General features: G+C 40.9%; 1 protein-coding gene across 2 annotated transcripts in view; it reads left to right on the top strand.

Annotated features, from left to right (window-relative positions):
* Positions 1-13,385, top strand: part of LOC117396771 (adhesion G-protein coupled receptor D2-like) — a 145,047-nt gene that overhangs the window by 33,524 nt on the left and 98,138 nt on the right. For both annotated transcript variants that reach the window (XM_059005506.1, XM_059005505.1), the window contains exons 6-8: positions 9,196-9,318; positions 9,752-9,846; positions 13,025-13,303. In XM_059005506.1, the coding sequence (XP_058861489.1) occupies positions 9,196-9,318; positions 9,752-9,846; positions 13,025-13,303 (497 nt within the window). The remainder of the gene's footprint in view (positions 1-9,195; positions 9,319-9,751; positions 9,847-13,024; positions 13,304-13,385) is intronic.

Raw genomic sequence — 13,385 nt, forward strand, 5'->3', positions numbered from 1 at the left:
CCACCAGTCATTAACCCCCTCTGAAATTTGAATATTTGGTATTTCTACCAAGTTTAAGATATTTTTGGATAGATGTTGATGAGATCTACAAGCATCAAGCAAAACATTTTGTTATCTGCGGATTTTGGATTTTTTTGCAGATTTCTGAAGTTGCGTTTGTCATGCATTCGAGCATTGCTTATGGCAACTTTGGTGAGGCTAAAGCACCACATAGTTCTAACCGAGCTGGCGTTATGATTCAGTTTTGCATTGTCTGGGGTTAGATCGAGAGTAAAGAGTGACATGGTGTGATTCCAGTGGCACTAGCTTGGAGGGTGATTTTTCTGGTCAGGGTCACTTTTTCACTTTAGGTTGACTTTTGCTAGGTCACAGCTCGAAGATGAAATAAAAAAATAAAACAAATGATTAGTATTTCTGAACTCAGCGGGCCCGAAAACCCCCAGGTGAATTTTTCTGGGAAAATCTGAGACGGTTGGGCAACAAAATGCCTCTTTTCTGGTTGAGTTGGCGTGGAATGAACCTACTATTAAAGCACACAAGGTACTTAAACTGTTACTGTCTTGAGATCTAAAGCCTGTGATTCTGTAGATCACACAGTTCTGTGTAAAAAAAGATGCTGTAGATGCTACAGTATTTGCAAAATGGCAATAAAGCAAAATTTAACAGTAAGTAATATAGTGCTTGCATCACGGCCCACAGTCTTCTTTCCTGTTGCTAACCATAGCAACGGGAAAGAAGATCACTGATTGGCTAGAGAGGATGACAAGGCATACCAATCTCCAACTAGCAAAAGACAATGTGGGAGTGATGTTACCTTTTCTGTTTCGGTTTATTTTTCGTATTATTTTGCAATGAAATTACATATAAATAATGGAAACACTGTAGTCACATTAAAAGTTGCGGCAACTATAAAGAGTTGTGGTCTGTGTTAAAGGTTGCGGTTTCTGCAACAAATTCACAGCCCGCGATTTTCTTACACCAAAATTAATATTTATAACTCAATAGAACTTTCATCCACCAATCATCAACAGAATGTGCAGCTTTGAAAATGTGAAAAGGAAAGAAAAGCAACATAAGAACATAAGAACGTTTACAAACGAGAGGAGGCCATTCGGCCCATCTTGCTCATTTGGTTGTTAGTAGTTTATTGATCCTAGAATCTCATCAAGCAGCTTCTTGAAGGATCCCAGGGTGTCAGCTTCAACAACATTACTGGGGAGTTGGTTCCAGACCCTCACAATTCTCTGTGTAAAAAAGTGCCTCCTATTTTCTGTTCTGAATGCCCCTTTATCTAATCTCCATTTTTGACCCCTGGTCCTTATTTATTTTTTCAGGTCGAAAAAGTCCCCTGGGTTGACATTGTCTATACCTTTTAGGATTTGTAATGCTTGAATCAGATCACCGCGTAGTCTTCTTTGTTCAAGACTGAATAGATTCAATTCTTTTAGCCTGTCTGCCTACGACATGCCTTTTAAACCCGGGATAATTCTGGTTGCTCTTCTTTAATTCTGGTTGCTCTTCTTTGCACTCTTTCTAGAGCAGCAATATCCTTTTTGTAACGAGGTGACCAGAACAGGTAAATGAAGCTGGAAATTAGAGGTTTAAAGGTGGGGTGCAATGATTTTTTTTTCAGAATTCACTTGTATAGTACTGTTGGTAGGTCAATAAAAGTATCTGTGTAGTTTTAATGTACAGGTTTTAATGCTAAGTGTATAAAAAACAACTTGACTGCTGCTGCTAATTTATGCGTGACGTCACAGCAGGACAAGCTCGCCTTTCCCACCCGCTGCTTTCCTGCATTACCCATCACCAAAACACAAGGCACCCAGGGGAGAGATACCATGGTAAATAGGTGTGTAATATATGGCTGCTCCAACACAGCAGGGCCATTGGTATCTCTCCACGAGTTTCCTAAAGAGCCGGTACAATGCCGGCAATGGGTGAAGTTCGTGAGGAGGACCAGGGATTGGGATGCTAAGCCAAACACAGCTACATCTGCAGCACCCACGTAAGATTTTACCTACGTAAAATGAGAAACAGCAGGTTGTGTAGAGGATTTATAATGGACCCTGATGCCTCCCGATAAAACAAGGGAGTGGTTGTACAGTATTTGTTAGTCTATTTGTTTTTCTATGGGTCTCTCGCTATATCGCGGCCCTCGATATACAGTGCCTTGCGAAAGTATTCGGCCCCCTTGAACTTTGCGACCTTTTGCCACATTTCAGGCTTCAAACATAAAGATATGAAACTGTAATTTTTTGTGAAGAATCAACAACAAGTGGGACACAATCATGAAGTGGAACGAAATTTATTGGATATTTCAAACTTTTTTAACAAATAAAAAACTGAAAAATTGGGCGTGCAAAATTATTCAGCCCCCTTAAGTTAATACTTTGTAGCGCCACCTTTTGCTGCGATTACAGCTGTAAGTCGCTTGGGGTATGTCTCTATCAGTTTTGCACATCGAGAGACTGAAATTTTTGCCCATTCCTCCTTGCAAAACAGCTTGAGCTCAGTGAGGTTGGATGGAGAGCATTTGTGAACAGCAGTTTTCAGTTCTTTCCACAGATTCTCGATTGGATTCAGGTCTGGACTTTGACTTGGCCATTCTAACACCTGGATATGTTTATTTGTGAACCATTCCATTGTAGATTTTGCTTTATGTTTTGGATCATTGCCTTGTTGGAAGACAAATCTCCGTCCCAGTCTCAGGTCTTTTGCAGACTCCATCAGGTTTTCTTCCAGAATGGTCCTGTATTTGGCTCCATCCATCTTCCCATCAATTTTAACCATCTTCCCTGTCCCTGCTGAAGAAAAGCAGGCCCAAACCATGATGCTGCCACCACCATGTTTGACAGTGGGGATGGTGTGTTCAGGGTGATGAGCTGTGTTGCTTTTACGCCAAACATAACGTTTTGCATTGTTGCCAAAAAGTTCGATTTTGGTTATATCTGACCAGAGCACCTTCTTCCACATGTTTGGTGTGTCTCCCAGGTGGCTTGTGGCAAACTGTAAATGACACTTTTTATGGATATCTTTGAGAAATGGCTTTCTTCTTGCCACTCTTCCATAAAGGCCATATTTGTGCAGTATACGACTGATTGTTGTCCTATGGACAGAGTCTCCCACCTCAGCTGTAGATCTCTGCAGTTCATCCAGAGTGATCATGGGCCTCTTGGCTGCATCTCTGATCAGTCTTCTCCTTGTATGAGCTGAAAGTTTAGAGGGACGGCCAGGTCTTGGTAGATTTGCAGTGGTCTGATACTCCTTCCATTTCAATATTATCGCTTGCACAGTGCTCCTTGGGATGTTTAAAGCTTGGGAAATCTTTTTGTATCCAAATCCGGCTTTAAACTTCTCCACAACAGTATCTCGGACCTGCCTGGTGTGTTCCTTGTTCTTCATGATGCTCTCTGCACTTTAAACGGACCTCTGAGACTATCACAGTGCAGGTGCATTTATACGGAGACTTGATTACACACAGGTGGATTCTATTTATCATCATTAGTCATTTAGGTCAACATTGGATCATTCAGAGATCCTCACTGAACTTCTGGAGAGAGTTTGCTGCACTGAAAGTAAAGGGGCTGAATAATTTTGCACGCCCAATTTTTCAGTTTTTAATTTGTTAAAAAAGTTTGAAATATCCAATAAATTTCGTTCCACTTCATGATTGTGTCCCACTTGTTGTTGATTCTTCACAAAAAATTACAGTTTCATATCTTTATGTTTGAAGCCTGAAATGTGGCAAAAGGTCGCAAAGTTCAAGGGGGCCGAATACTTTCGCAAGGCACTGTATAGCGGATTTGTATTGGACCCCGACACCCGCGATATATCGAGTGGGTGGTGTAATTATCTCTTACTGTTTGATGAAAATATGTATAAAGTGACAAGACTATATAGCCAACAACCTCCCATGTACATTATTCATAAATAATGTGATAAAATGATCATGTTATGTCACATTCTCGTATGCATTCCTGTGAAGTCTCTCTTTTATTTTGGGAGACTCCCGCGTAAGATCTTCTGCCTGCGGATTATTTAGATCGCCAATCTTAACATAACCTTCAGTTTTATTTATTTATTTTATTTTCCCCATCCGACCTGCGAGAATGTCTTAGGCTACGTTATGATGTTGACGTAGGGTGTGTCAGATTCTAATAAGCTACAAGTTAAGAATAAAGTATTATTTACTGTATATGTAAGAATTATTATATTGATTTGTTTGGAGAAATTTGTTCAGTAAGTCTGAAAACGGAGACCTCTGGTTCTCGTGTTTTCATAAATTGACAGGTATTACTGTACTTGTTTTACATGTTAAATTGCGGCTGATCTGTTGCCACGGAGATCTGACGCACTCTGTGTCTATTGCTCAGCTTTTAAAAAGCCTACAGTGAAGAAGCGAGAGACTGGCTATTTATTAAAATGAGACTTATTAGGTCTCATTTTTAAAAAATCAAATGTTTCTGTCACTGATATATTGGGCATCAATGTCGCCTTTCCTATAGTCACAAAACTTGCATATTACAGTTATTTATCGTTATTATTATTGTTCGATCGTTTCCATTTTTCTATTTATTTTTTAGCAGGTCACATTTTCTGGACATAGTACCATGCTTAGACGTTTACACCATTGAATGTTGTCTCTGTATGTGTGCATGTCTGTCTGATTTTCAACAGCAATGGGACAATTTCAGTTCAGCTAGGTGCAGTATGCCAGGGGTCAGTGTAATTGAGGAACCCTCTGTGAAGCTGAGATAGGAGACCATAGAATGTGACAGAAGTGATAAAGGCTGTTTTCAAAACCAGGATGTGATTTGCAATCTGTTCCATTTAATGACATTCCTTATAGTGGCAGGAGATGAAGCACATTTCATATTGCTTGCACTTAGGGATGTCCTTCACTGCAGGCCTGATTTTGGTTTAAGATTTTAAAAAAATAATAATAATAATTAAACATGTTCGCTGTTGCCAGAAAAGGTTTTTTTGTGAATGAGTTTGATATTATTGGCTCGTTTTAACAGAAGAGTTTCTGGAGCTGTTTTATCAAATTGTATTCTCTTATTGATAAAACCCCTGCGGCTGTAAGATGACATGCTTGAGATCTCTTAGAGACCCCTGAGGTGCTTTGCCCTTACTTTGTTACTAAGGTAGCAGGTTGTGATGCCTGAAGCAGAACAGACAGACTCTCCATCTACACAAGAAGAAGAACGCATTCGTTAAGATCTGATGGCTCTTAAGGATTGCTTTTCATAGCTAAACTTACTGATAAATAGTTTTATAATGATCATAACATTACGTCTCTTCAACTATGTAACTGAAATGAAGTGTCTGATTTTAGTTTGCATGGAATACAGTTGGGTAGCAGGATTGTGTCAGGATTAAGACTGAGTCAGGAAAAGCTGCAGTTGAAGCTCTGTTGTGCACATTTATTTAACACAAATAAAAATAAACACGGCACGAGGGTCAAAATAAAGGCTTTAACAAAAGAGCACAACATTTGTAGGCGGGTGTGGCAATGTGCCCCGCCCCTGTGTGCTTATTATGTGTTGTATGTTGCGTGCGTGTGTTAATGTTGGTGTATAGTCATTGGTACACGGGATATAAACGGGTCTGTGTTTCACGTGTATTTAAAAATGTAGATTTATATTTAGGCACGAGGAGGGCACAAATCACTTCACGTGCTGGTTAAATGTAATATGTGAGCACGGGGTTGCACAGAATTAATTCACGTGCTGGGATTCAAGTGAATAATTAATTAGTAATTGAATCCCAGCACAACAGTATATATAGATGCACGTTCTTTCACTCAGGGTTGGGTGTTCGAGAGTGGAGAACGGGAGAGAGAGAGAGAGGAGTTAAAATAAATAAGATCGTAAATATAAGTGTTTGTACTCACCGTGTTTGTTCGTCCCTGTTTGTTAGTGTCTGTCCGTTTTGTTTGTCTCTTTATTTTGGCTACCAGTGCCGTGCCCTGTGTTTTTGTGTTCCAACCTTTTATTTTCTGTTCTGTTCTGTTTAATTATTAAATGCTGAGCGCAATCACGCGCCCAGCTTCATCAAACCACATCTCTCTGTTTATTTATTTCCTGGCTCTGGTCTGACACCACCCACTCCGGCCGTCTTTGTGACAGCGGGGCATTAGCCTTCAGTACAAAATGACTAGTGATGGGACTGAAGCCTCAGCTGATTGGACCCAACATGAACCAATTGAAGCAAACAGTGTTACTTCAGGGCCATAGACTGCTCAAATGTTCAATATTGTGATAAAAAAAAACGTTTATAACAGTTATAACATTATAGCAATGTCAATATTTATTTCCTTGATGTCTGTGCTCTGAACCAACTCGAGTCGAGGTGCATCCAAAATAATAAAATCTAATCTGTTCAAAAAGCGCAACACTTGCTCATAGTACAAAATATTTATTAGATTAAAAGATTGGCGTGGGAGATTGGCCGTCTAGCGATCTTCATCAGAATACCAAATTCTGATGAATAAATTGTTTATATTTATAAATATTTTGTACTACGAGCGAGTGTTGCGCTATTGAACAGACTAGAATACAACTTTAATAGTAAGCTACTACAAGTTTGTCATAGGTTTAAATTTGCAACAGCGTAATCTACATTCTCTCTATTTCTCACACACACAGACGCGCACCCCTCCTCGTATTTTGATTAAATTAGCAATACAAGCATACAGTAGGGGTTTGAAAGGGATATCGAATACTGACTGTAGAAATTGATTGCCATGAGAGCACACACTACCACACATAGTATCTGCTTCGGCAATTACCAGGTACCTGAAGTTCCAAAGCAATTTCCCTCCATCTTTGTTCCTTCAATGAGCGATCATGATAGGAAATGTCACATGTCAAAGAGACACGGATGTTCCTGCCACATCTCCACCATCCTTTCCTCAATTTCGAGGCTCCACACCTTGTGGGGCACAACCTTTCTCTTCGTCGCCATTGTTGCTAGCTTGTCCTATTGGCTACTGGCAGCATTCATCAAGAAATCGGCCCGTAGCCCCTCACACATTTCACGAACTGCTTTGTTGGGGACTAAAGTTTTCTGACATGTTAGAAATTTGTCGGGATGTCATAAGAGCGTCGGGAGATCGCAGAAGCCATTAACGGGGCATCGTAGACCCTCTCACACTTATCGACCATTTTGTCCCAGACAACCTCATTTTGTCCCAGATTTTAAGAAATTAGTCGTCGGCGATCAGCAAAAATCGTGCAGTGTAAGCCATCACAGATTGTGCCCCCTGTCCGCTTGCATAGTGGTTAAGAAGCTTGCTTGTGGTGCGCGTGGTCGCTGGTTCACGTCCATTCCTCCTGTTACATATATACAAACATATATAAAATACCTTATTTAAAAAAAACAATCACTGTATGAAACTTTATTCATAAAAACAGAGTCTGTGAATGGGGCATATATTTCATGTTTTAAAATGACAGATTACTAATGTTTCCAGTATGTTAATTGCATGCTTGTTTTCACACTGAAATGGAATTTGAAGAGGTATAACATATCACAGTGTAGGCTGTTTTCAGGGGCGCAACCAGGATTTTCATTGTTTCATTTTGGGGGGGGGGGGGGCTCAGGGGGGGGCCAGTAGTGCTAACCCAGTGAGCTGATATTCTCTCATAGTTGAGCATGTATAGCTCTTAATGCGCCTGAGAGTGCTGAAGGATTTTAATTTTTAATCAACGAATGTTCAGTTCAGTGTTACAAAGAGTAGTCTCCCTCGACTTCTTCATCACCAAAGTGAAATTAGGTATAATTTCGTGTTCCTAAATATAATGAATATATTCTTTAACAAAGCCCATTTGCAAATTAGTAACAACACTGTATAAAAGAAGTAATCTCTTACCTGAACTAGCTCCATTATTGATTTGTCAGAAGAGTCAGCCAGGTGATTAGGCAACAAGCACCAAAGCTTTCCACATCTCTCCTGCTTCGTGTAACGCTGCCAGGTGCAAATGTCGCACACAATTTACAAAATCCACCCGGCTGTGCAGCACTCTATGCCAGCCATGAGTATTGCAGCAGCCATATGTGCTGAAAAGTGTGTTTCTCTTTTTTGTGGTCTAGTGTCAGGCATGGGAAACTTGTAAGGTACGCCGGTATCCAGCAGTCTTCAATATAATTATTAGATCGCTGTCACTTAATTGATGACCACAAAATAAAACAACATCATTTTTTTCCCACGCTGTATTTTAGCAAAAGGATTATAATGAAGAAAGAATAAATCAGTAGCCGGCAGGCTGCGTTATTTTCTGTCCAGCACAAGCTGACACGACTGGACACGGAGGGGATAAAACAAAAAGGAGGCATACAGTAAAAACACATTCAGCAAAATAGAAGGTTAAATGTAAACAGGTCTCGCCAATTTTATTCGATTCTCTGTTCTCTCACTGGGTGTCACAGGCTCCCGCCAATCTCCGAACTTGCACCCTTAACACGATTTCCAGCACTATTTATATCCCAGCCCTGCAAACTATCCCCGCACTTTACCACTGCATTTTATACACGGGGGGTCAATCACAGCCCCCCCTTCCCAAACCTGCCTCCGCCTCCCGCCAGGTGCACCCCAAGTCTTGTGTATCTCTTTTCCCGAGCCCGGGGGAAGGTCACCGCTGGTGCAAGCTTGCAGCAGTCCTGCAGTTGCACGCTCAGCTTAGCTGCAACAGGGTCCCGCAAACAAATAGTCCTTCCAGAAGTGACACATGTGTTGCGATAGACAAGCACCTTACCACATTTTGTAAGCTGCATACATTCATGGTTTTCATTAGTTGTTGGAAGCAATGTTTGCCACACTGCTTCCATAGAATATCTTTATGTAAATGCGGCTGTACAATCATGAATTTGTAGTAGCGTCTATAGCTGGGGGGTGGGCTCCAGCCCCCTGAGCCCCCCCCCACCCCCCCCTCATTGCACCACTGGCTGTATTGTTTGCCATCACATATTGGTGACTTTTAAAACTGAGAAGTTATAAGCACCCCTGCGGCTTTTAACTTCTGAGACCTAATTCATAAAATGATGGTGCTTATTACAGAATAGATATTATTTGGTAAGCTAGTATCATAGTGGAGCTACCATTTCCCCACTATTTCATTCCACTTTGTTTTGTTTATTAATGGTTGCATTGTTCAGTGCACTCTCTTGTTTGTGTTCCCTGCACTCCAGATCTTAAATCTCTACCCAATAAAGAATGCAGGGCCTTTCATATCGCCCCGGTAACGCAGCAGCAAACACATGGCTACAGCCCTTGCACAAGACCTCTAGCATTCGTGTGCAAACACAAAAAAGGTAATTTGCTAATGAAATGCTTTTTAAATAATGTAACCCATATCTTACAGTATGTTAAGGTACTGTACCTTACCTCATAACTTACCATGAAGTTGAACTTTCTTGTTACTATTTTAAATTCTCTACTGTACCTTATGTACGTGGTTTTCAATGCTTTCGTTATACCGTAGTCAACAAAAACTGCTATATAAAGTTATAAGACCATTTTATACCTAAAAAAAAAACAAATCTGTATACGGTTTATAAAATATAATTTTAGCATATGTGGTTATATTTTCTTCTTCCACAATTAAACTGTATTTTTGTTTCTCATTCCATATATAATGCTTTCCAGTGCACTTGAATCATTTTGACTATTTTAGAAAATGATATAGGTGTTTATTCGGATTGAAATTGACACTCCGTGATAACAATGCTAATTATTATGTTGCAGGTACATATTTGAAGTTAAAGGAAATGCAAGAAGCTCGTGAAGAAAGTAACACTCAGTTCATCGACTATTTGATAAAACTTACCAACAGTTCCACGGTAAGCAAACTCAACATTTCAGATATTACTGAGGGCGACTTACAAGTGTTACAAGATATCACATTATTTTTCATACAATTCCATTATTTTTTACACATTATTTTTACATACAATTACCCATTTATACAGTTGGGTTTTTACTGGTGCAATCTAGGTAAAGTACCTTGCTCAAGGGTACAGCAGATTTGTCCCCCACCGGGGATTGAACCCACGACCCTCCGGTCAAGAGTCCAGAGCCCTAACCACTACTCCACACTGCTGACACTTTACAAGTATCTAAAGTTGGTCAAATCTTTTTGGGAGTCATCTGCAGTTACAATTGAGGTCTGGGCTAATGAATTGATTTGCTGTGTTGAGTGAAATCATTTCGCTTAGACTGCAGTCTGCTGTATCTGTAGTGCTGAAGGAGTTACTTGATGAAACATGAAGTTACTGGAGTTCATTAACTCCATAATTAGACAGTGTTGGGGAGTAACGTGCAACACATAACACATTGCTGTAATCTGAGTACATTTTTCAGCAACTTGTAACTGTAATGGTTACTTTTTCAGACAAGTAACGAAATGTGGTAATACACTACATGTTATGTGAAAAAGTCACGCACATTTAAAAAAGAAGTACTATGATTAATGCATAACGTGGAAATCAGAAAGCACTTAAACAGTCAAACCCTACCTGTCACATGAACGTGCTGTCAATCATCAGAGGAGTGAAGGAGTGGGTGTGCTGCCTGTCACATGAACGTGCTGTCAATCATCAGAGGAGGGAAGGAGTGGGTGTGCTGCCTGTCACATGAACGTGCTGTCAATCATCAGAGGAGTGAAGGAGTGGGTGTGCTGCCTGTCACATGAACGTGCTGTCAGTCATCAGAGGAGGGAAGGAGTGGGTGTGCTGCCTGTCACATGAACGTGCTGTCAATCATCAGAGGAGTGAAGGAGTGGGTGTGCTGCCTGTCACATGAACGTGCTGTCAGTCATCAGAGGAGGGAAGGAGTGGGTGTGCTGCCTGTCACATGAACGTGCTGTCAGTCATCAGAGGAGGGAAGGAGTGGGTGTGCTGCCTGTCACATGAACGTGCTGTCAATCATCAGAGGAGTGAAGGAGTGGGTGTGCTGCCTGTCACATGAACGTGCTGTCAGTCATCAGAGGAGGGAAGGAGTGGGTGTGCTGCCTGTCACATGAACGTGCTGTCAATCATCAGAGGAGTGAAGGAGTGGGTGTGCTGCCTGTCACATGAACGTGCTGTCAGTCATCAGAGGAGGGAAGGAGTGGGTTTGCCATAATAGTTTGAGCTGCAGCCTGACCAAACCGAAAATAAATATCTCTGTAAGATGTAAACTGTGCCTGAGAAGTAACTATTCGTAACTGCTACTGTAAAGTAATAAGTTACTGTAACTAGTTATAATTTTGTTAAGTAACTTGTATCAGATTCTTTTATGTTACTGCCCTAACACTATATTAGGGCCCTATATGAGTGCAAATACAATTAGCAATATAGAACTACCAAGAAACCACTCTGAACACGTTTTATACCATTAAAATGGTTTTATTCCTGGACAGTACATTTTCCACAAGTTGCTATATAGGACCAGCACTAGACATGAAGTTCAGTTACTCATCACAAACTGTGGGCAGTTACAGTGGGGTGGTGTGACAGAGAAAGAATGAATCTTGGTTATAAATCTCCCTCCTGACCTGTGAGGGCACTGTGTAAAGGGAACAGAGTGCCCCGGACTGGATGGTCTGACAATTCATTCCAGGGAAAGGTGGAAGTCGGGCAGCTAGAAAGGGGGCGGAGCCACAGTACACCAAGTCATCGCCCCAGACGGGGAGCGATGTGGCAATCGCGATTGGAGGAAAAGTGATTGCACTCGCTTACCAAGGGGGCATGGCTGACGATACAAAAGGGGACGTGGCCGAGCGAACTGCTCCTTTGTTATGGTCGAGAGAGAACTATTGAAGGAGAGTAATAAAAGTACCGTGAGTGTTTAGTGTTTGTTTGTTTTGTCGTTTCTAATTGAACTCATTTGTTCTTGTTAGACGGCTAACACATACCGGGAGCTGTCGCTAAAGGCCAGCACCAACCTGGACAACACTTCACCACTGTGCACGAATAAATTGTATTTCACCACTTGCACGTTCGCACTCACTCTGGACTTGTGATCGTGCTTGTGTTGTGTTGTGTGTGTGCGTTTATACTGTGTTTATTATTTTGGGACTGTAACCCGTGGTTTAAACTGTGCAATGCACATTGCTGTGTATTGTCTGGGATTATTATTTGCGGTCGCCAACACGCCCTGGATTACAATTAAAACAAATAAATAATTGCTTGGACCAGGAACTTGTTTACGCATTGCATCACCTCTATAGCTGCGCACTGCAAACCACTGTGCCACAGGTGGCCATTAACAGGAAATGGACTTGAGGGGAAGGTGGTTTCCTGGAGGGGGAGGGACTTGACATTTGTGGGGCTCTTCGGCTGTAGGTAATCCACTTGTTCAATATGTATTTAATTATATGTATAATTGTTGCTCAATTGTAAAACTAATAAATAGAATTAAAAAAATACATATTTGTTAAAAATTAAACACATACAGAAAAACCTGAAATATACAAATTCAACAAATCAAACCTCTGACTTTGCTTCTTAATCTAATATACTCAAGTGACTTTATTTTTGGTTTTTATTTTATATATAATTTCCTGGGAATTTATCTGTGTTTATTTTTAAAAAATGGGTGAAAAAAGGGTGAAAATAATGAAATCCCCAGTTTCCCACAAAGATATCAGGAGCTAATCAACAGAAATGGTCAGAAAAGCAGCTCACCTGCTTCTGTTTGTGTGAATGCAAACTGTGTAAAGCTGATGAAGCTCACCTGCATCAGTACTTAAGTTCATTATGTCAAACAGACAGCTCCATATTACACTGAAACTATATTTTTCACATACGTATTTACCGAATGTGAAGTCACGCATTTTCTTGTTTTAAATCTGTATTTTCACATGCTTGAGTCGGCCAAACTTTTGGTGAAAATATTAACCTATAGCTTTTGTAAAACGTGGCAAAAACTGAGAATAAAGGGCTTGGATTTGCGGTATAGTGTTGAGGTCACGAGTGTGCTCAGGGTGTAAATTGAGCTCCGAACAGCAGCTAACCTCCAGAGTTCTCCCTTCCTCAGATTGAAGAATGTTTGTCTACTAAGTGTTCAGTAAACCTGAGTGTCTCTGAAGTGCACCAGATTCTGCATTACACACACCAAGCCCTCAGAGAAGCCGATGGGGAGCTGGAGCCGTCTGACCTGCTGGCGCTAGTGCAGTTTCTCATACATGTGGCCGACATGGATGTTAAAGCCAGCGAGAGCACGGTAACCATTGGGGAACTCAGCAGGAACTTCATTGCAGTGGCGGGTGCAATGTTTGAAAAGGACCATGTCAGCAAGTGGGCAGCAATTAGGGAGGTAAGAGTCTAGATTGAAACCCAGCTACACCCCTTGCCTCCTCTGTAATATGACTGTTAAACGTTACTAGCGAGGCAATTAC

The sequence above is a fragment of the Acipenser ruthenus genome, chromosome 31 (assembly GCF_902713425.1).
Source record: "Acipenser ruthenus chromosome 31, fAciRut3.2 maternal haplotype, whole genome shotgun sequence".
Lineage (NCBI taxonomy): Eukaryota > Metazoa > Chordata > Actinopteri > Acipenseriformes > Acipenseridae > Acipenser > Acipenser ruthenus.